Source organism: Pelobates fuscus, chromosome 5, assembly GCF_036172605.1.
Source record: "Pelobates fuscus isolate aPelFus1 chromosome 5, aPelFus1.pri, whole genome shotgun sequence".
NCBI classification, from domain to species: Eukaryota; Metazoa; Chordata; class Amphibia; order Anura; family Pelobatidae; genus Pelobates; species Pelobates fuscus.
Window position 1 is genome coordinate 195,192,995 of NC_086321.1, and position 23,509 is coordinate 195,216,503.

General features: G+C 45.8%; 1 protein-coding gene and 1 long non-coding RNA gene across 2 annotated transcripts in view; one reads left to right on the top strand and one right to left on the bottom strand.

Annotated features, from left to right (window-relative positions):
- Positions 1 to 23,509, bottom strand: part of LOC134611259 (uncharacterized) — a 1,028,750-nt gene that overhangs the window by 918,765 nt on the left and 86,476 nt on the right. The gene's annotated exons all lie outside the window — the stretch shown is intronic.
- The window catches only part of ROR2 (receptor tyrosine kinase like orphan receptor 2), a 132,705-nt gene continuing 130,173 nt past the window's right edge, over positions 20,978 to 23,509 (top strand). The window contains exon 1 of the mRNA XM_063454933.1: positions 20,978 to 21,507. Coding sequence (XP_063311003.1) covers positions 21,417 to 21,507 — 91 coding nt within the window. The 5' untranslated portion in view covers positions 20,978 to 21,416. The remainder of the gene's footprint in view (positions 21,508 to 23,509) is intronic.

The following is a 23,509-nucleotide window of genomic DNA, read 5'->3' on the forward strand; positions in this document are numbered from 1 at the left end:
CGTAAGGATGGGAAAAGGGTAGATCTACATCTTTCGTACAACTACCATAATACAGAGGGCGGGGTCAGGCCACCGGGCCGCATGGCAGCAAAACGACATAGCTCCACGACATAGCTCCAAGCTCGAGCCCCCAAAAACTGCACTAAAACGGCAAATGCACGGCTCCAAAGCCGGTGATATTTACAGATTAAGGCAGAGAATAGCCCCAGCTTGATTTTAATACCACGTAAGAGGCCAACAATGCACCGGGAGCACCAAATCCGAAATACCCGGACTACCTGCCTTCATAAACCAGCGGCATGTGAGCAAGCTGCGACAGAGAGCCTACCCTCACGAAGAGCAGAGCCGGTCCGGCTCCCCCCCCCTTTGGCTGGTGGGGGTTATCCTGGCCACATGGGGCCGGCGCAAACCAGGGCGAAAACCTCCGACCCCGGCCCATGCCGAACCCCTGAACTGGCAGAGGCTGTTGAGATGAGACCCGCCAGTGGAGTGGAGCGGAGGGCAGATAGCCCATGCATAAAGGCGCCAACGCCCGTATGTAGACCCGGAGTGGCCGGGACCGTGGACGGACTGCCAGGGCGGCCCATGAGCCAACAACATGGCAGCCTGACATCTAGATGAGGTGGGCATGCGGAGAAAACTTGTCCCCACCGGTGAGAGCCCGGCGGGGCAGGACACCGCGCGCCTCCGGCGGACTGGTGGCTGAGAGGCAATGAATCTCCTGTCCTGTAGAAGAGGCCGGCACTGGGAGAGACAGGCAAGGCAACCCATGTACCTACCGGGGTACCGAAGGTTTGGGGGAGGTGCAGGGGGCACTGAGTATGCGGATTCTTGGAGGGGGGACCGCAGGAGCGCATGTCGCCCCCGAGTGCCCACCGGACCACGGTGCTTGCGGGGGGCGGCCTGGACTGAACTGAGGGGACGGACAGGGACTGGGCACCAGGGGAAAGCAGATGACGCAGGCTGCCATATGAACTATGCGGGCGACCCAGACACTCCACATGCTCCACAAGCCAACAGGGACACTGCTCTCATTCAGCCAGTCAGGTTCTGTAATTTTTTTGTTCTGCATATAAGGTTCGAATGGAATAACCAACGCCTGGACATGCAACAAGAACCCTTACAATGAGCTTCATATATAGACGCTCTACTGCAGCAGTCCTAAGGGGGCCACCGAGTGGAAGCACCCAGAAACCTCTGCGAACATTCATATTGGCCCATAGGTGATACTTTACTTGTTTTGGAATGTGTACCAGCATCAAGAGTGAGGCCGGCAGTGGGAGAGACATGGGGGTGCTTGCCCTGCAGGGTACATACAATGTGACGCTGGGGAGGTGCAGGGGGCAGGAGGGCCATGGACTTTGTGTTGGGGTCTGGTGACAATCTCAGCCCCTGAGTGCCCACGATGCCGCAGAGGACCCAGGCCGGTGGGCGCGGGCCAGTGTGGAGTGCACGGGCAGATGCCCGGAGACCTGAGGGCTACTCCGCAACAGCGACATGCAAAACCTTATGGATTGCAACGCTACAGACCACGCAGCAACGTGTCAAACTATGTCAGCTGATTGATTAATATTATCTTTCTTATTGCATTTAATTTCTTAGATGAACGTTACTTTCGCATAACATAGAGACATAACATGCTAGTGGCAACACCTGCACTCTACGTACTATGTCTGATTTTCCATTTCAAAAGCTAGTATCACATCGTTAACTACGGCCTAGATCAGACCGCGCAATAGAGTATGATCATTTCAATTATCATTCATTCATATTGTAAACCCGCGCCGTAATTTATGAAACGCAGATGCGGAACAAACGGCTCTGACTTATCACAGTCATATGATACATATTGGCCTTTAATATAGTCGTACAAATGTGCATACAACACCTAAACCCGACACGATTACGATTGTTCTAGGCCTTTGTTACCTTAAAGTCATCCTACTTAATGCTCAATCTCTATAGTTTCATACGTCAGCGCACACACATAAAGTTAAACTGTTAAATGGTGGCCATGCGCTAGCGTAATGAGTCTCAGCATAGGCAAATTTTCGCATACTTGCTCTTACCAGCAGTAATAATACTGTAATGATAACAAACGGTATGAGGCTTGCTTTCACGCAGACCTGCTGCGACTACTACCAGAGCTAAACAAACATCAAAGGGCTATGTTTGCCACCAGCATTGAAATTGCCATTCTGAGTTTAGATAAGGTCTTTAGTGCAACGCACCATTCCCAGCCTCGCATAAACTGTGCTCTACCACTATTACTCATGCGCTTATTACTGCGTTAGTTATATGTAATACCACTAGCACAATCTCTGCAATGTATGCTGTAATGCTTGTAAGTACATTCCTGTACAGCTCGAATACGCCTATATGTTTTGATCCAATACGCCTCTGCGCAGGCGACCTGCACTACCACCTATATGCTGACAATTAAGCCTCTGCGTAGGCGACTGTTCCTCTTATTGAATGTTACCGCTTACGCCCCTGCGTGGGCAACCACTTGCCTTATAATGAACCAGTTCGCAATCTGCACTTATATTGTGAAACAATAAAAATATTCAAAACAACTACCATAATACTTTGCCAGATGGGTATCAACCATTTCCTCATCCTTGCAAGGTTGAACTTGCCCTGAGCAGTGTATGTATGTTTGACTGTAAGCATATTTTGAATGGAGTATGTGTGTGAATGTAGGGGTGTATTTGTGTGTACTGTTTGCCTTAGAATGTAGGGGTGTGTCTGTATGTATTGTTGATATTTGAATGCAGGGGTGTATTTGCTTGAACAGATACACAGGTGCAGACTCACAGATACATACATACACCAACATATATACACAGACACACATTGACATCCAAATTTACAGACACACTCTAACACAGACAGACACACTAACACACATACAGATATACAGATACACAGACACACACTAACATGCATAAAGATACACACACCCACACACATACAGATACACAAACACACTGCTACGGATACACACGCATACTAACACATACATACAGATACAGTCACACACTAACACACATACAGATATACACACACATACAGATATACTCACAGATATACACACACTAACATACATACAGATACAGACACACTAACACACATACAGTCACACTAACACACATACAGATATACACACACTAACATACATACATACAGATACAGACACACTAACACACATACAGTTATACACACACTAACATATATACAGATAACATGCACACACAGATCACATTACATATTTAACCACCCCCCTGCTAACATACCTTTTTGGTTCAGGAGGGAGTGTGATGGGAGTCTGGCTCCCTCCTCTCTCGGCTTGTTGGTAAGCAGGGAGAGGGAAACTCCCTGCACCGCGGCATTACACAGGGCTCCTGATCATTGAAGATTACGGGTGGCCCGTGCAGGCGGCGCATGTCGATGGGCGTGTGTGACGTCGACCTTGGGCGCCCACGCGCACAGGGATGACATACTCCTCTGCTCTCTAGCTCCACCTCTGGTAAGCACTGCTGGGCCCGAGGGAGCTGTTTGACTCAAGTGGTCGGCGCAAATTGTGTTGTGTGTCAAAGACACACACAAAGTGCCCGAAGTGCCCGACCGGTCAATGAGTTGTCAGTCCACCCCTGTCTCCCAGCCAGTGTCCCTGGTGTCTCAGTGCCCCCTAGTCTCCCAGTGCCCCCAGTCTGCCAGTGTCTCACTGTCCCCATGTCTCCATGTCTCCATGTCTCCCAGTGCCTCAAGTGTCTCAATGTCCCCATGCTAGTGTCCCTAGTGTCTCAGTGCCCCAATGTACCCATGTCCCCCAGCATCTCTAGTGTTTGTGTCCCTGGTGTCTGTGTCCCCATGTCTTCAAGTGTCCCCTATTTTCCCAGTGTCCCAGCCAGTGTCCCCTAGTCTCCCAGTGTCACCGTGTCCTTAGGTCTCCCCGTGTCCCCAGGTCTCCCCAGTGTCCTAGTGACATGGGGACTCTGGTCGAGCCCTGCCTGCCCCACCACCAGTCCTCGTGGATGGTGAAGATGAATACGAGGTGGAAAAAATTCTTGACTCCAGGATATTCCGCAACAAGTTTCAATATTTGGTTCTTTGGAAAGGCTATGGTGAAGAGGATAGATCATGGGAACCAGTGGACAATATTAATGCTCCTGATCTTCTTCAGTCTTTCCATGCACAGTACCCTGCTAAACCAGGAAATAGGGCATCCAGAGGCTGCGCCTGTAGAGGTGGGAGTAATGTGAGGAACTGACTCTGCTGGGTTTCGAACTCTGGTTTACATGCTGCTACACCTCTTCCTTACCAGTACACCAGCCTGCCTTTTGCAAATGTACCTGAGATCTGGTAACCTTGACAGTATAAGCATTGGTATCAGTGACAAGTCTCTTCAGCTGTGTCTGGTCATGTGTCTGGTTCTTGGCCTATAAAAGCCACTTCCTGTCTCTGTACCTTTGCCAGATTATTGTGGTTCCTGCACTCTCTAATCAAGCTTGTTCCTGTTTCTCCTACCTGTTGCTGATTTTGGACCGTTTTGACTTTGCTGCTTCTCCTTCCCACTGACCTCGGCTTGCCCCACTACGATTATCATCTCTCTGTTCCAGTCTCCCATCTCTGCTTAAGACCAGAAGGCCACTAAAGGCTCAGGGGCTCAACCACCTGGGTAACGAGTGGCTACCTCTGGCAGAAAACATTGCTGATCTGGCTACTGGACTCCAAAACTTTGTAACATCAATATCATTACACCTACCCTTCGACACTGCGGCTGGAGACCAAGTCCCGTTCGACGATTCAAACACATGTTCGAACGGGACTTGGTCATTTCTGGGTGTGAAATAGACCTCTGGAATATAACACCACGGAAACACAACCCCGATTTCACTTCGACACTTCGACAGAAGTCGAAGTGCGTTCAACGATTCGAACGCCGCCTTCGGATGGGACTTTGTTATTTTCAGGGCAGAAATAGACCGACCGCACAGCCTGAATCTGTGGAACTGTTTTGGGCATGAAAATGTGCCTGTATCTTTTTGGGCATGAAAATGTGCCGGTCAAAAGTGACTTATATCTATCTCCTGAATGGCTGAACGGATTCGTATGATTTTTGGGTATGTTTGTATTTGGAATGTGCTGATTAATAATATGTAACTGTTATTAATATTGGATGTATGGTTTTAGAGTTATGAAAGTTGGGTAAAATGTATGTTTAAATTGTACGTTATAATTGGGTTACCTCTCAGGCTAAGGGGAGGGAATCTGTGGGATGTAACCATTGTGTGATTGGATAATGGATAATTGTATGTGGGCGTCTCCCTTGCAGGGGAGAATTGCATAAAAGCAGAGTGTGTGTAATTAAACCTGTTCTACTTTACCCTCAATTTGGAGTGCTGTCTCTTATTGGGGGAATCTGCTACAAGGGATTGCTATGCTTGTCATATTCCCTTGCAAACTCACTGCTAAGTTCTTGTAAGCGCTGGTTCCTGTTTTGCTCTCTGGAGGAGTCTACGGTGGTTATGGTGTCTACTGCAGTGCTTGAAGTCCTCAGGAAACGCTAGGAGCATCCTTCAACGGAGGTACCCAGTCGGGGTGCCCGTCGATCCGTTACATTGATGGCAAGCGGTGGGGTTGTGTCCTAGTGCGAGGTAAAGCAGCTCAGAGACACCGTTTGTGGATTTACAAAGTGAGGGCAACGCTAGTATTCGTACAGCGCCCCTGTTCACAGCAAACATGACCTATCACTTTGAGGGCGACGCTTACAGGGACAAGGTCATGAGGCGGTTAACCAGATATGGCCGTCGACAGAGATGCTTCTGGCAACCGTGCGCAAGTTGGATGCGGAGAATCGAGCGGCATGGGAATGCGAGTGCCGATTGCGGAGATTGGGGCTGTGGCCAATTGGTCTCTCTGCCCAGCGGCAGTGTGAGTCCCAGGGAGCTGAAGGTGTCGTCCTTCCTCCCCAGCGGCAGTGTGTATCCCAGGGAGCTGAAGGTGTCATCCTTCCTCCCCAGCGGCAGTGTGTATCCCAGGGAGCTGAAGGTGCCGTCCTTCCTCCCCAGCGGCAGTGTGTATCCCAGGGAGCTGAAGGTGCCGCGCTTCCTCCCCAGCGGCAGTGTGTATCCCAGGGAGCTGAAGGTGTCGTCCTTCCTCCCCAGCGGCAGCTTAGTTTACCAAGGGGAAATCCTAAGCGCCTCACCAGCGCAGATGGGACCGTGGCCTCTGCGCCCAAACTACTGGGAGTGGAGAGCAGCGTCCTCCCTCCCCAACGGCAGAGTGTCCTACAGGGAGCAGTGACAGTTGGTCTCTCTCCCCAACAACTAAGCCCATGACCAGGAGACCTGGGGTCTGTGCCATCTACTCCCCAACCAGCCCCAGAAATGAGGGACCTCATAGACTGGTCCTGGGAAGACCCACAGATGGCAGGTGGAGATGGGACGGCGGCCTCTCTACCGGCCCTACAGGGATGCTGAGCAGTCGGCCCAGATCCCCAGCAGCAGTGTGAAGTGCAGGGAGTGGAGAGCATCGTATCCCCTCCCCAGCGGCAGTGTACATTGCAGGGAGAGGAGAGCAGCGTCCTCCCTCCCCAGCGGCAGGGTGAAATGCAGGGAGTGGAGAGCAGTGTCCCCCCTCCCCAGTGGCTGAAAGTGTGTAAGGGAGAGGAGCTTGTTACCCCCTCTCCCCAGCGGCAGCTTAGCCCACCAAGGGGAGACACTAAGTTCCCCACCGGCGCAGATGGGACCATGGTCTTTGCGCCCAAGCTACAAGGAGTACGGACAGTCGGTCCTGCTTCCCAGCGGCAGCCTAGCCCACCAAGGGGAGATGATAAGCCCCACACCGGTGCAGATGGGACCGTGGTCTCTGTGCCCAAACCACAGGGGGTAGGGACGGTCGGTCCTGTCCCCCCGCAGCATGGCTGTTTGTCCAAAGGGGAGACAGCCTGTCTTCCCCTCCAGCAGCAACACCAGGTCCAGAGTGAGGAGGCGCCTATGACATTTCTTCAACTGGGCTCTAACCAGGCTACTCCCATGGTAGCGCTGGCAGCGGGGCCTTCTAATTCTTTGGGCAGACGTCCTCTTTTTGGGCATGTTCTCCCCTTTTGGCAGGTTATGTGATTTGTGTCAGTGGCACACCCTTCTCCGTGCCCATTGACTTCCTGCTTCACTGGACACTGCTGTTAGGGGTTATGGATTTACTTGAAAGATGAAAACATAAATTAGTGAGAGATTAGCCAAGGGTACGTGTTTTCTTATAGCTGCTGTTTTCTTTCTCTCCAGCACCATCTCCATCAGATACATGACGCTTGGGAGTGTTTTACTGTTTTTGGTCGATATGATTCTGTAATTAGGCCCGTCATAATTGTCAGCACCAGGCCCACTGGGCTCTTTATCTGGCCCTGGCCTCACAAAGTCTAGAGCCGCCTCTGTGTATTGTCATGCACAGTAGGCATGACTTTTTCCCCCAGCATTGCAATTGTTATCCTGAGTTGTCTGTGTTTTTTGTTTGTGTTTAGAATTTTTACTAGTTCTGCCAGGAAATAATTCAGTGATAGGATTTAGAGCATTGATGAGGCTATGTGATTTAACACCTTCATAGAGAATCACTGCTGTGTCTGTAGCCAGAACACTATTATAAATTATTTGGGCTCTAACAGAATATAATCAAGAGTTTTGGATTAGAGTTGAGTGCACATCAGACATCTAAGTGCACGTTTATCATCAGGGTTGGTGCAAGACTATTTTGCACCCCCCTCCCCAATAAAAAAAAATGCCAACTTTGTGGCTCATTCTTCTCCCAGCCCCTTTGTGTGTCTTTTTGTCCCATGACCACTTTGTGTGTCTCTTTTTCCCCATTCACAACCCCTCTGTGTGTCTCTTCCCCCCCCAGCATCTTTGTGAATCACTTTGATCCACCCCAGCACTTCTGTGCACCTCTTTACCCTTCTTTAGCCCTCTGTGTGTCTCTTCCCCCCTCAGCCCTCTGCGTGCCTCTTCCCCTTCTCATTTCTCTGTGTGCCTCTCCAACCCCATTCCTCTGTGTGCCTCTCATTTCTTCCATTAGCCCTCTGTATTCCTCTCCTCCCCTCCAAGCCCTTTTGTGTCTCTTTTTCCCCAGCACTCTGTTTTTCTCCCCCCCCCCTTCAACCCTCTCTGTGTGTCTCTTCGCCCCTTTAGACCTCTGTGTGCCTTTCCCTCTGCTCTCTGTTTGTTTTCTTTCCCTCCCCCTCAGTCCTCTGTGTGCCTCTCCTTCTCCCAGACCTCTGTTTGACTCTCTCCCTCCTCCAAGCCCTTTTTGTGCCTCTCTTTTTCCCCAGCCCTCGTTTTTTTTCTCCCCCCTTCAACCCACTGTGTGCCTCTTCACCCACTTTAGCCCTCTGTGTGCCTTTCCCTCTGCTCTGTGTGTTCTCTTTCCCTCCCCCCAGACTTTCACCCTCCCCCCTTAGCTTTGGGTATACCTATTCCCCCATCCAGCCATTTGTTAGCCCCTCCCTCCCACTGGTTTCTCATGTGTGTTCTGTGGTACTATTGCCTAAAACACAAGCGGGTACCAGTCCCATCCGTGTGGCGCCATCTTTAGGCGTTGCAGGCGTTTGCGAGTGGCATCAGTGTGTGTGCAAATGCCTCCTTGTTCGTGTTGCTGCATCTTTAAAATGGTCTTAGGGCTGTTTGGCATCTGCGTTAGGATGTCTGTCTATCTAGTTGTCTGTTATTGTGTTCCGCTGGTGAAACTAATGGCCTAGGGCGCCTCAGTTTGTATCTTGGTGTCAGGCTGTGTGTGGTCACCCCTTGCTGACCCCCCTGGGGGGTACCCCTTGTAGCCTCCGCTGCAATGTCTAGGCTGCCCTACGTCTTAGTATGTAGCGGGAGTTATGTTTGCGCTCTCTGTTAGCCTGATAGGGGAGGGGAGGAATTGGGGGGGAGGGGGGGAGCCGGTAGTAAAAGGTGAGATGGGAAGAAAGCAAGGGGGAAGAAAGCAAAGAGAAATTAGATAGGAGGAGGGCTGAGTCCCGCTCTCTCACCCTTCGGGCTTGTACAGTGCTGTGTCTATGGTTCCAGATTAGTGAGCAGCCTTGTATAGTCGGGTGATGATAGGAACTCCAACCAGTAGAGCCAGCGTTGCTTGTATCTTTCCTGGTCTTTGGTCGTAGTGAGTTTCAGATCTTCGAAACGTCTGGTATCTTCTACCTCTTCCACCCATCTGCGTAGTGATGATGCTCGCTGTTGTTTCCAGTATATGGGGATCACGACCTTTGCTGTGTTCAGTAGGCACGGGGTCATTGATCTTTTGTAGCTCCGTGTCACCAGTTGGGTGTGGTGGAGCAGGTAAGTGGCTGGTTCAACTGGAGAGGGCTCCCCTCTGAGTTTTGCGCTTCCGTAGCTGATCGATTCCCAAAACGGGTGGATTTGCCCGCAGGTCCACCACACGTCGATGAATGTGCCTCTCTCCTTGCTGCAGCGCCAGCAAGCATCTGGCGTTGTGGAGTCACATCTGTGGAGGGCCTACGGAGTTAAGTACCAGCGTGTAAAGACTTTATAGGAGTTCTCCTGTATTCATGCCGATGTGGGGGTTTTCTGGATCAGGAGGAACATTCAGCTTCTGTGACTGATTTGTTCAATTCCTCCTCCCATCCTCTCTGACACGGGAGGGTTAGTTGGTATCGGTTGACGATGAGCATGTTATAGATTGTGGTGATATCCTTGAATACCATTGAGTCTCTGAGGCATAGGCTCTCAAACTCCATGGTGTCCCTTAGTCTGGGCTCGACAAATCCCAGGTCACCATGGTGACCAGGAAATTTGTCCTGGCACCTGGAATTTGGGAGCCTGCTCAGCCCCCGAGGGGACCGGCTGCCTGAAAGTAGAGGCGGGCAGTCGGATCATGGAGAGCTAAGGCAGGCTGCTGAGTGAGGGAGGCGGCCAGCCGGCTCATTGAGAAGTAGAGGATGGAGACCGGCTCATGGAGAACTGTGAGAGGGAGGCTGGCAGCTGACAGAGGGAGTTGGGCGGCCGACTCATTTATTGCTGAGGGAGCATAGGGGGCGGCCAGCCCATGGAGAGCTGAGGGAGGTGGGCAGCAGACGGAAGGGCGGCCGGGTAATGAGGGAGAGGGAGGCGGGCAGATGGATGACTTAATGCCGCGGCGAGGGAGCTGTAATCCTCCCGCTCTGCTCCCTCGCGCAGCTTGTAGTGATGCCGGGAGCCGAGTAATGACATCACTAAACAGTGCGCGAGAGGGAGCTGAGTAGGGAGGTGACAGAAGCCCCACTGGACCCCTGCGAAAGCCTATCCACGCCAGATCTCCAGAAGTAAGGAGGTGGATTTAAATAAAGTAATTACTTGTGAGTGAGTTTGTCTGTATGTATGTATGTGAGTGTGTGTGTGTGTGCGTGTGTCTGTGAGTGTGGGGCGCCACAGGGCGCCATGGAGCAGGGGGCGCCGTGCGGACGCACAGCCGATTAAAAAAAAAAAAAAAAAAAATGTTTTGTTTTTTTTTTAATTTGCAGCGGGGGCGGAGCTAAAAGCGCCGGAAAACGGCTGCAGGGGAAGCAGGAAGGAGTCCCTGCTTCCCCACCAAACAGTCACCAGGAGCTGCACTGCCTCAACAATGAACTCCACAGGTAACTGTGTGATTGTCAGGTGAGTGTGACTCTCTGCCTGTGTGTATGACTGTCTGCCTCTGTGTATCTGTGTGTATGACTGTCTGCCTCTGTGTGTCTGTGTGTATGACTGTCTGCCTCTGTGTGTCTGTGTGTATGATTGTCTGCCTCTGTGTGTGTGTGTGTGTGTGTGTGTATGACTGTCTGCCTCTGTATGTCTGTGTGTATGACTGTCTGCCTGTGTATGACTGTCTTCCTGTGTGTGTCTGTGTGTGTCTGTGTGTGTGTGTGTGTGTGTGTGTATGTATGACTGTCTGCCTGTGTGTGTGTGTATATGACTGTCTGCCACTGTGTCTGTGTGTATTACTGTCTGCCTCTGTGTGTGTGTCTGTGTGTATGACTGTCTGCGTGTGTGTGTGTATGACTGTCTGCCTCTGTGTGTATGACTGTGTGTGTGTATTACTGTCTGCCTCTGTGTGTGTCTGTGTGTATTACTGTCTGTGTGTATGACTGACTGTCTGCCTGTGTGTGTCTGTGTGTGTGTGTGTGTGTGACTGTCTGCCTGTGTGTGTCTGTGAGTGTGTGTATGACTGTCTGCTTGTGTGTGTGTGTGGATGTCTTCCTGTGTGTGTATGGCCGTCTGACTCTGTGTGTGTGTGTGTGTGTGTGTCACATACAACCAATACACGCATATCACACACTGTTAATATACCCATTACAAATATCACACATAGCATACATATCACACACAGTCATCACACGTACTATTACATACACAGACAACACAAACATAACAGCATACATGGATGACGGGGGGGCGCTGTGAAGATTTTTCGCACAGGGCGTCTAAATGCCTAAGGCCGGCCCTGTGTGTGTGTCTGTATGTCTGTGAGTGTGTGTGTGTGTCTGTATGCCTGTGAGTGTATGTCTGTGAGTGTGTGTGTGTGTCTGTGTGTTTATGTGTTTGTGTGTGTGTGTCTTCCCTCCAATCACACGGGAAAGGTGTTTTTACTCACCTTTTTTCCCCACGCCGTGCTGATGACGGTGCTACTGGCCCCACCTCCATGGCTGAGGTATTGTTGCTACAGGTGGTTCTACAAACTATTAAATCATAAGGTGTACTTTCCACACACGGCTTCTCCATTTTGGCTTTATTTTTGTTAAATAAATCATGACAAGGTGTAATATGTTCCTGCTAAGGAACAGATGACTGCTATTTTGTCTTGATATGTAAAACCATAGAATTTACTGTATTTATATTCTTGTGTGTTATTATGTATCTACATATTTTGGGAATCTCGAACTGTGTGTCTTTGTATAAAAGTGACTGTGTGTAACTACATGTGTATAAGTGTTTGCGTTGCCAGATGAATGTATAGAATGTGTATATGTGTTTGTGATGACCTTCAAGGACATAGGTAGGGGGCATATAGACTTAACTGGCCTAAGGTAAGCAAAAACCTAAACACACTACTGCAGAAGCCCACATATTGATGGGGTAAATGCATTACAAATGCATACCACACTTCAGAATGGAGTACTCTAAAACACAAAAGTATATTAGCAGCTTATTAAAATTGTCACATTCATTACATCATAACTGTGTTTATGAATATATTCCAATGAGGAACTAAATTAAATATGTGTATTCTAAACAAGCTCCTGAATTTACCATTTGTCTGTAGGACACAGTATATACAGACTAATTAATACCATTTTGCATTGGATTTATTAAAAACATAAAACTAATTCAAAGCAGTTGGGGAAATAGTTTTGAGTATAATTTAAAAGGAAGTTTATTTTGGATATTTTGTTTTACTTGAACCAAAAGACATAATCCCCAAGGAAAACTGTTTTCAAGCTTGCACAATAATAAATCATACATTTATTCATGTCCCTAAGCCCCTTTGGCAAACAGTTAAAAGTAGGCTAGAGGGAAGCCCTGCTGTATTTATTGTGATATTGTAGATACCCCCCTCCACCCCCCCCCCCCCCCCCCCCAAAAAAAAAAAATTCAGGAGAAACAAAGAACTGTAAGAAACCCCAGGAAGATACACACATCTGCTGCTTTTTTATGTTTTTTGTTATGATTGGCTTATGAGATAAAACATGATGTTTTTGTTCCCCAACTTGGCTATTTCGTCTTAACTTTTGAGCTTGTTAGCTTACTTTTGAGTTGAATTGAGTTGGAAAAATCAATGAGCTGATAAAACTTTTAAGTACTGCTATTTTGGTCTAAAATGTCCTTTGTCAATTCTTCACCATAATTCAACAGATTTTAGTGAATAAACCATATTTCCACTCCTTTATCCACATCAAATGTCATCTTTCCCACTTTCCTTGTTTTCTTACTGTTACAAACTCCCCTTTTTAAGTGAGTTTGCCACGAGTGCTTGGAGGGGACTACTTGTCAGCCTTTTGCCCTGTGACTATGGCCCCTTTAATTTACTGTGATTAAATATACTATTTGTGCCTATTGGGACTTGGCACAATGGCCCTTTAAACTTTCGAAGTGGTCAAAGTGGCACTTCGGATACAACCGAAGTGTCGAAGTAGTCGAAGTGGCCGCCATTCGAACACGTGGCGGCGGCCATTTTATTTAGTCGAACAGGTTTAGCTGTGTTTTGTTGCCGAGTTCATGGAACTCAAATCGGACACGCGATGGCATGAACACCGCTGAACATTTACCTTATCTGGGACTTCGACTCTTCGACGGGAGTCGAACAGCGTTCGACAATTCAAATGGCATTTTAACATTGACTATGTGCATTCACCATTCTGTTCGGTAATTCAAACGGTAATTCAACAGTTTTAAATAGACCGGCCGCACAGCCTAATTCTCTGGAACAGTTTTGGGCATGAATTCCTGCGTGCTGTTGGTCATAAGAGACTCTCAGGAATTTCCTGAACCCCTGCTCTGATCTGGGTGATTTTTTGATATGTTCACCCAAAAAAATTACTATTAGGGGGATGTACGAATTATGAGGATATGTTATATTTTGGGGTACTTTCTGAACTTTGTGAAAATTTGTTTTTTCTGCCAGAAGATAATTGAGTTACTTACAGGACTTTACTCAATTATCTCCTATGCAGAGGGGAGGGATTGTGTGCTGTACATGGGTGTGTCACAGACTGTATGTTTGTTCTGATTGGTTTATGTCCATTGTGTTCCTGTGCCCCATCAGGTCCAGGGGATGTTCCTCTGGCCTGGAAAATTGTATAAAACGCCAGTGTGTCCCATTAAACTTGACATTCCAGCTTACACTCCAAAACTGTGTGTGTTTTCCTGTTATTGGAGGGAAAGAAGATTTACTCCTTTGTCTGCTGTTCCAGCTTGGAGTGGATTCAACTGGGAAAGTCCTTGTAAGGACTAGAGCTAATTCCCCATTCGGTTCCAGGAAGGTTGCAGGGCCCCAGTCAAGCCACGGCGACTGTGGGCAGAAGTGCTGTGGTTTGTCCCCTGTTCCTGCTACGCTCTCTGGACTAGGAGAGGTCTACCCACTGGAAGCTGGATCCTAGTCTTGGATCCTGGGTGAGTGGAGGACAGCTAGACCCCAAACAAGCTGCAGCGGTTCGTGGGGTCTACGGTGGTTATGGTGTTCCAGTGCAGTGATTATGGTACTCACAAATACTAGGAAGCAGAGATAAACGGAGGTACCCGGTCAGGGTGCCAAGCAGTCCCTTACACTTATGTTTTTCTGTGTATTGCTCCAGAGCAGCATCCTTATATGTGTGCTGCACCTGGTCATGTGATCCGGCACACAGTGATTACCTCAGAGATCACAAGGGAGGGAAAAAACTCCTCCCACGTGTTGTGGTTAACACTAATTGGAGGTTAGCCAATCAGACACACTCTGTGTGTATATAAGCGAACTCCTCCCATGCCTTAGTGCCCTGTTTTGGTCTTTGGTTTACCATTGAGCGGTGCACTTATTTGGATCTCCTGGTTACTGATATTTGGCTTTGACTCTCGTTATTTCGTCTCTCTTGACCTCGGCTCGTGTTTTGACTATCCCTTTTTTGCATAACCCAACCATTCTAAGGATCGGTATTGAAATTTTCTCTACTCTGTCCTGTCTTTGTGTTTGGGTTCCCTAGTGAACGTTACATTGACAAAGTTTTCTGTTGAATATGTGTGTTGGAATATGTTGACAAATGTGCGGAGATTTACGTCCAGAAAGAAAACCTGCTTGATCATGGAGGTTAGATAAATTTGGTTAAATGTATGGGGTGACACATACTCCCCTGGAGTTGGGAGCACACAGTAATTTAAAAGAAGTCCTAATACATAAAAACAATACCAGTGGCCCCAATAAACACATACATCTACGACCACCCAATGCATCATACAATAAATATTACATAAGGTAACTATTTATAAGAAATGTAAAATTAAATATGGTAGCCGTAAGCCCTGAAAGCCACTGATCATAAAGCAAGGGGGGCTAAAAGGCAAGACATTTAAATATAGAACACAACATGAAAACAATAGACCGCTGATAAAACTGACCTTTTTTTATTATTTTAAATCCTTGCAGGGTTAAAATAACATTAGCAATGGTTAGGGTAAAGGGGGTTACAGAAAGAGAAGAGTTAATATCAGAGTTAGATTACATATTTAGTAAGTATGAGATGGGTTATAGTTGTGGTTTAAAGGGTGTTTAGGATTTGATTTGGCTTAAATTTAGCATTGGGGTACATGGGGTGTTTAGAATTATTGAGTTTTGAGTTTCTACTTTTAAGTATTGGTGTACATGGAAAAGATAAGCCAAATGGCAAATGATTTAGGTAAACTAGAAAAATGGTCAGAGTTGTGGCAGCTGACATTTAATGTGGATAAGTGCAAGATAATGCATCTTGGACGTAAAAAAAAACCCAAGGGCAGAGTATAGAATATTTGATAGAGTCCTAACCTCAACATCTGAGGAAAGGGATTTAGAGGTAATAATTTCAGATGACTTAAAAATAGTCAGCCTGTGTAATACAGCAGCAGGAAATGCTAGCAGAATGCTTGGTTGTGTAGGGAGAGGTATTAGCAGTAGAAAGAGGAAGTGCTCATGCCATTGTACAGAACACTGGTGAGACCTCACTTGAAATATTGTACACAGTACTGGGGACCATATCTCCAGAAGGATATTGATACTTTGGAGAAAGTTCAGAGAAGGGCTACAAAACTGGTTCAGAGTTTAAGGATAAAACTTACAAGGAAAGGTTAAAGGATCTTAACATGTTTAGTTTGGAGGCAAGATGAGACAGGGGGGATATGATAGAAACATTTAAATACATAAAGGGAATCAACACAGTAAAGGAGGAGACTATATTTAAAAGAAGTAAGAAAAACTACCACAATAAGAGGACTGTCAGGATTACTACTTGATCCAGCACGTAGAATTGTGTCACACAGAGGACTAATAGGTAACATATTACCGGGCCTTAGAATGGCCGGACTAACGTATCAAAGAATAGTCAGGATACTAGCCGAGGTCAGGGGACACAGAAAGGGACACAACGATAAAGGAAAGCCAGAAGTCAGGGATACCAGAATACAGGGAAGTCAAAATTAAAACCAAAGTAAAAAAACAGAATATAACTATTCAGGACAACCACTAGGGAAACCACGACAGGACAATGAGGAAAGGTAATTTTGCGTTTAAATACATGCTTTACTTTCCTGATTGGCCCGAGATCGATCTTTGACCCCAAACCGTGTGCGCGGTGCCCGCGTGACATCACGCGCATGCCACGTGAGAGAGAGTATGTTACAAGGACATAGTCTTAAATTAGAGGGTCAAAGGTTTAAAAATAATTTCAGGAAGTATTACTTTACTGAGAGGGTAGTGGATGCATTGAATATCCTTCCAGCTGAAGTGGTAGAGGTTAACACAGTAAAGGAGTTTAAGAATGCTTGGGATATGCATAAGGCTATCCTAACTATAAGATAAGGCCAGAGACTAATGAAAGTGTTTAGAAAATTGGGCAGACTAGATGGGCCGAATGGTTCTTATCTGCCACCACATTCCATGTTTCTAAGCTTAAAGTAACAGGGTTTAAGATTTAGGCTTTGAGTGCATAAATTAGGGACTGAGGAACTGGTTTGTTTGGGTTTTGGCAAGTCAAATGTAGGGTTTGGATAAAGGGGTGTTTAAGGCATGTGGAGTTTGAATGAGTAATTGCAAAGTACGTATCCTCCTGTCTTCTGTAGCTGAGTAAGCATCCAATGATTGTTATTAGAGCTGCATGAGCTGTAACACATCATGCATTGCTCAGTGCTACTACAAGGCACTTCCTGTGTGAGAGGTTGTTTTATTGGGCAGATAGGAAGTGGTTCTTTCCACTTCCTGTCTAGCCTCATACACAGACCGTGGAAGAGTTGGAACAGCAATGAGTTTTACAATCTCTGCTGCTACCTGCTGCTCTGATTTCAAGTATAGGAGGCTGAGTGGACTACAGAGAACACTGGCCATGGATCCTTATCTCTCCCCACCAGCCTACTTAAGTTCAAAAAAGGCACATTAAAAGTACTGTAAATAGGCACCCCCCACAAAGCAGGTGCCTATTGGCAGGTGCCTACTCTATTTAAAATGGGAAATCCAGCCCAGATTTACCCACAGACATAGCAGTCAAGGCTTGCTATGAATAAACAAGTAATATAAGTAAATTAAGACTAAGGTCAAGTATATGTGAGATATATAGAGCAGCATCATCAGAAAACAGAGCACCTGACATGAGATAATTACAGTACAATCACCAAATTGTAGAGACTATTAACTAGATTATGTGCTCTACCTGGATTGTGCCAAGGTGTTTGATACGGTTCCACACAATAGTGTTCAAATTCAAAGAATTAGCTTAGAGATAGAGTACAGAGAGTTGTCACTAATGGTAAATTTTCAAACTGGACAAAAGTGGTAAGTGGTCTTTTCTGGGACCGCTTCTATTTAACATATTTATAAAAGATCATGAAATGTGCATTGTAAGCCATGTTTTAGTGTTTGCAGAGGACACAAAATTATGTAAAGTAATATAATGTGAGAAGGATATTGCTTTGCTGCAAAGGGATTTAGATAGATTGGGCACTGGACACTAAAATGGCAGATGAAATTTAATGTAGAAAAATGCTAAGTTATGCACTTTGGGGAAAAGAATACACAAGTAACTCACACCCTAAATGGTAGTAAATTAGGGATAAGATAGGCATTGTCTTTATTAAAAGAGGTATTAATTCTTGGAATGAGAATATAAATTTGCTTATTATAAATCAATGGTAAGACCACACCTTAAATATGCTGTTCAATTTTGGGCACCTTTTCTAAGGAGGGATATTATGGTACTAAAAAAAGTGCAGGGGTCATCTACAAAAAATGAATAAATGGAATGGAACATTTTAGTTATGAAGAAAGGTTAACAAATTATACAAATATATTCGTGGTCAATACAAACCATTGTCTGGAAATCTATTCATAATCAGGACTTTACAGAGGACATGAAGTCCTGCATTTAGACTGGAAAAAAAATTAAAAAGATTTAGTCTAAGGCAAGTGAAAGGTTTTTTTTTTACAGAAAGAACAAAATGATGTGGAAATCTCTGCTTGAAGAGGTGGTTTTATCAGAGTCTGTACAGATGTTTACAGAGCCCCCAGAATGTACAGTGTGTACTGGGATATTACAGAGCCCCCAATAATGTGCAGGTTGTACTGGGATATTAAAGAGCCCCCAGTAATGTACAGGTTGTACTGGGATATTACAGATCCCCCAGTAATGTGCAGCTTGTACTAGGATACCACAAAGTCCCCAGTAATGTGCCAGGTGTACTGGGATATTACAGAGCCCCCAGTAATGTGCAGTGTGTTCTGGGATATTACAGAGCCCTTAGTATCGTGCAGTGTGTACTGTGGGATTACAGATCCCCCTGGTAGTTTGACCCGAGTAAAAGAAACTGGAAATAGAGACGGGTGAACAGAAAAATGGTAAACATAGAATGACAACAAAGGGTAGGAGATGAAAAAGGGAAAATTAATGAAATTCTGTAATTCTAACATTACACATGCATATTAATCTATACATATATCAAGCATATTTTACACCAACATATACATACAACAAACACAATGAATACACTGCTATGTCTCACACTAGATACACATATAGTATTTTATAAATTACACACCTCAAAACTGCATATGCGATTCGGTATTCTCTACAATGGCAATACAGGTTATGCCTTTCTTACCCTTCAGACTTTTTTGTTGGAAGTTTGGTGGTTGTCTGAAGGCCAAAATGGGTTTTTCGGAGAACAGTGTTCTTTTATTGTAGTTGTTCTGGTGAGTACAACATGTTCCTGAAGCCTTTTTGCTGTAAGCACTGCCTTTTCAGAGAAAGACAGTGTTTACAGGGCTCCCTAGGGACACCTCCAGTGGCCACTCCTCAGATGGTTACTGGGGGTACTTCCTGGCTCAGTGCTGCATAGTGTGAGGAGGAGATGAGGAGATGCTGACGTTTGGCCTTGCCCTTGCCCCGCTCCACCCCACCCTCTTAATAATCTCAGCTAATCAAATGCTTTTCCTGTGTGAAAGCAAGAAAGCCTGGATGATGTACAATCTTCCTGGAACTAAATAAATTCTTTCCAAAGTTCATTGTCAGTGTGCATACACCCTTCCTGGAACCAATAGTACTTTGGGGTATCGTACCAGCAGCAATAGTATCTGTCTCCCCAAAAGTATATTAAAGGGACATTATAGGCCCCCATACCAGTTAATCTCATCAAGGTGATCATCGTGACATGGCCCACTCCACATGCGCATTATGTTCCCCCATTGGTGGGATGTCCCTGGAGGAGGAGACTGAGCCAGCACCGAGGGACCTCGCTGCTGGAAAGAGGTTTTTAACCCTTCATACACCATGGAGGGCAGACCTATAGTGATAGGGACATCTACACTATAGCTTTAGGATACAGTTTTGTATTCCTGACACTATAGTGTTCCTTTTATACTAAAACAAACCTTTTTGCCACTGGTTATAAATCCCACTTATAGGGACACACACTCACTCACTGACAGACACACACATACACTTACACATTCTTGCACGCACATACTTTACTTTATTACTTCCTACCTTTTGGAGCTGATGTGGGGCATTTCACTGGGGTCCTTCAATCTGCTCCTCACTGCTCCCTCGCGCGGTTTAGTGATGCCTGGTGCTGGAATATGACGTTATATTCCGGCGCCTGCCTTCACTACAGACAGCGCGCGCGAGGGAGCAGTGAGGAGCAGTAACACTGAGCTCCCTCGCTGGCCCTCCTCCCTGGCCGGTTAAGTTTCAGCAGAGTAGGCACTGCAATGTGGGGAAAGCAGGTGCCTACTCTGCTATAACACCGAGAATGTACTCGTGGCTTGCTGAGCCGCAAAGATGTCCCTTGTGGGCCGCGAGTTTGTCATGCTTGCCTTAGCGTATGTGTCTGCTGCATACAACAGCTTTGAGACACAACTCAGGAAGAGGAGCAAAGCCAGTGAACCACTCATGGACAGCTGTTTCGTTGTTAATGCAACTCATCAGCATTAGATAGGTATGTATACATAAGGGATGTCTATAGACAAGGTTTTTTTCACTAAAGGGAAGAATTCTCTGAATTCATTGGGAATTCAAAATAAACTTCAAACTTAAGGTGAAAATATCCAAAATGAAAACAGTACCGACTTGGAAAATTGTTCTAATGTAGCTATTTTGACCTACATTTTCAGATTCACTGTGAATTTACTGTGATTATCACTTTAGTGAATACCATGTAAGAGATGCCAATGAGTGTGAAATTATATGGGCAACCTAACCCCCTTCTCACAAAAGGGTTGAAAGGGTTAAATAGTTTTAGAACTATTATATCAGTGATTTGTGCGGAGAAGTTATTTTAGCCTAAAATTGTTGTTGGGAAAAAAAATATACAAATCGGTAGAACTCGTTTTCTTTTATTTATTTTTTTCAAAGTGGATATTTAGGCTTAAATTTTGCAAGCCAATTGTTGAATTATTCCAGTTTATGTAGATTTAGTTAATCTAGTGGATGCACATTCAGATTTTAGAATATTTAAGGTGGCAGGGAGGCTGGTGCTGTTATTTAGGTTACTTACATTTGTGCAGTACCCTACAGAGAAGCACTACTAAATGTTATCATATATAGAATGTACAAAGAATTGCATTTGCCATTTCCCCCGTGACAGGGTGACCTGTAGATGGCGCCCATGCAGATTAAACCCCTCTGTGTCTGACAGTAGTTCCCTAGTGACGTCAGGATGCTGTTGGCAGGGGGCGCAGGAGGGGGAGAGCCTGCCCACTGCTGCCTCCCCTCACTCACACTGTGTGGGACATACAAAGGGGCAGGTCTGGCACTCCAAGGCTGCACTAACTTTCTGCTGCATTCATTTTTTTTCTTTATTTTTTTTTTCTGCTTTACATTTTTTGGAGTTTGCAAGGATGGTAATGCTGGTCACCTAAAAACTGGAAGAATAGCTCCCAGCACTAGTTCACAGCTCCCTGCTGCCTGTGCTAGAGTGGCATACACTGCTCTGAGCAGGAAAGGTAGAGAGGTTCTAGTAGGTAAAGGATCAGCACAGCAGCAGCAGGCTGACAAAGAGCTCTTTGTACAAGAGGTGGAGGACAAGTAGCAGGCGAGTCAGGGGCTGCCAAGCAGCCCCTCTTTCTACATACTCTTGCTCCCCTTAGCCCACCTACGATCGTCCAGCTGTTGGAGGGCTTGGATGCTTTGAGGGAATACAGATCGGAGCAGAATCCACTGTCAGGAGCCATCTTAAAGGATGTCTAGGATCAGGAGACTTGCTAGGGTGGTTGGAACTGTCCTACTGGGACTTCTGGCGGTTTCTACACTGCTGGGTCCCAAGACTTCAGGTAAGTGCTCATTACACACGTGCTCCCATGTTCATGTAAAGTTAACACATCTTTGCCTTTGTTATAGTCAATAGCTCAGCTAGCATTGCGCATCTCGCAGGTAATGTGTGTCTGGGTGCTGGATACGAGCTGATTGCTGGACCTTTACTAGAACGTAGAATCAGAACGTTGCTGTATCATGTATCATGTTCATAGAACGTCAGACCGCTCTCTCTGAATGGGATCTGATCTGACCATACGTGGTGATCGCTCGATATCTGTTATCACTTTTAAAAAGTATGCTATCAGATGAGGCATAAATGTATAGTTTTGTCTGTTATATCATTGGAAGCCCGCTTTTCAAATGCAATGTACCTTTGGCACTCCAGCTATTGTGAACTACGTGTCCCTGCTGGATGGCTGAGCATCCTGGGAAAACGACTCCACAAAATCTGGAGTGCCAAAAGTCTCTACCTCCTTAGATATGTTTCAGGCATAGCGTTCTATTATTTGGTGTATCCTGATCAAGTCTGGTAGGGCGCTGGCTTTATAAAACTGTAATTGTTATAAAACTTGCTACCTCTATCCCGAACTCAAACAGCTGGATTTCTACCTTGGTGAAGGAGGGGGTACCTTTATTCTATAGCTGAATGATCTGAACGCTCTATTGTTAACGCTTACACAGCCAGAGTTAGCTTTGGCAGTGAGCCAGTATAGGCTAAGCCAGACCAAGGGCTGACTGTTAGTGAAGTTGGCTATGTGTGTATCTATATGTGTGTATCTATATAAAAGCATGAATGCAGAAAACATACACATGTGTGTGTTGTAGCCGAAACGTTTAACACACAGAGTTTGAATTACTGGTCAGTCTTTTAGCTTTTCAATTTATTCCCTACATCCTAAATAAAACACACTACAGCTCTGCAGTGGTAATACTTAACTCATTCATTTACACCGATAATGCTAATTATTGCTAAGCTAAATGGAGGTTTTAAATAGATTACATAGAATAAGTCTAGTCCCAGTGAATGAAACGTGTTATGGAATAATGTCTGCACACCCAATTCTGCAGGTCAAAGCTCCAGATTTAGACCTGTATAATACTAAAGTGCAATGTCCCCTATTCACCTGTAGGTGGCAATGTGTATAGGACAATCAACATGTTTTTGAAACTGAATGGGATTTTTGTGTATATTGTTATATCGATACTTGGGCAGACCGCAGACACAAACATTTTTGTAAAATACTGCCTACTCCGTTGCCCGAGAGAGATCTCAATGTGTATAAAAAAATATTGGTATTTATTAAAATATTGGTATTGGATAAAAGTTCATTTGTATGTTCTGGGTTGAAGCAAAATTCACATGGTGTGGCTTATTGATTGCTGAGGACTGTTCACAATATTTTTGTAGATTACCCCACAGTTGGCCTGCAATATACTGGAAGGATTTAACTGGAACAATAAGGTTGATGATAAGCCTATCCTTATCACCAAAGTACTCATATCTATCTCTGTTTGCATATCTTTGCCACTGTGAATCAGTAGATTGTTAAACACTGAACTCCCTCATTGTATTATCTTCGTTTCAAACAGCTTTGCTTGTGCTTTGACCCAGTCATTCTTTAATTGTAGGTGCTTGGAATGCATGTATGCATTGCTTACATCTCTGGCAGTCTTCAGATTGCTTCCACTGCCCATAGAAGAGTTAACACAGAATCTGAAGACATTGTAGTGATCCAGCTTGTTTGACTGTTAATTTGGGTCTATTTCCTGCACTGACTTGAGAATTCTTTCTATTTAGAGTTCATGGGGATTCCTGTTCATAGCTTAGGGGTAAAAAGGGATGCTGCACATCAGAGCGAACATGTTAATCAAATGCATGTTTTGAAAAGACCTTTTTCTTCTAATAGTTGAGCTCTAATCCATTTACCTCTCTCCAGGAGGTGACAGATGCTTAGATTGTACACTTCCTGTTGTTCAGCTCCAGGCCCTGTGGCTTTCAGGCAACTTCTTGAGCCATTT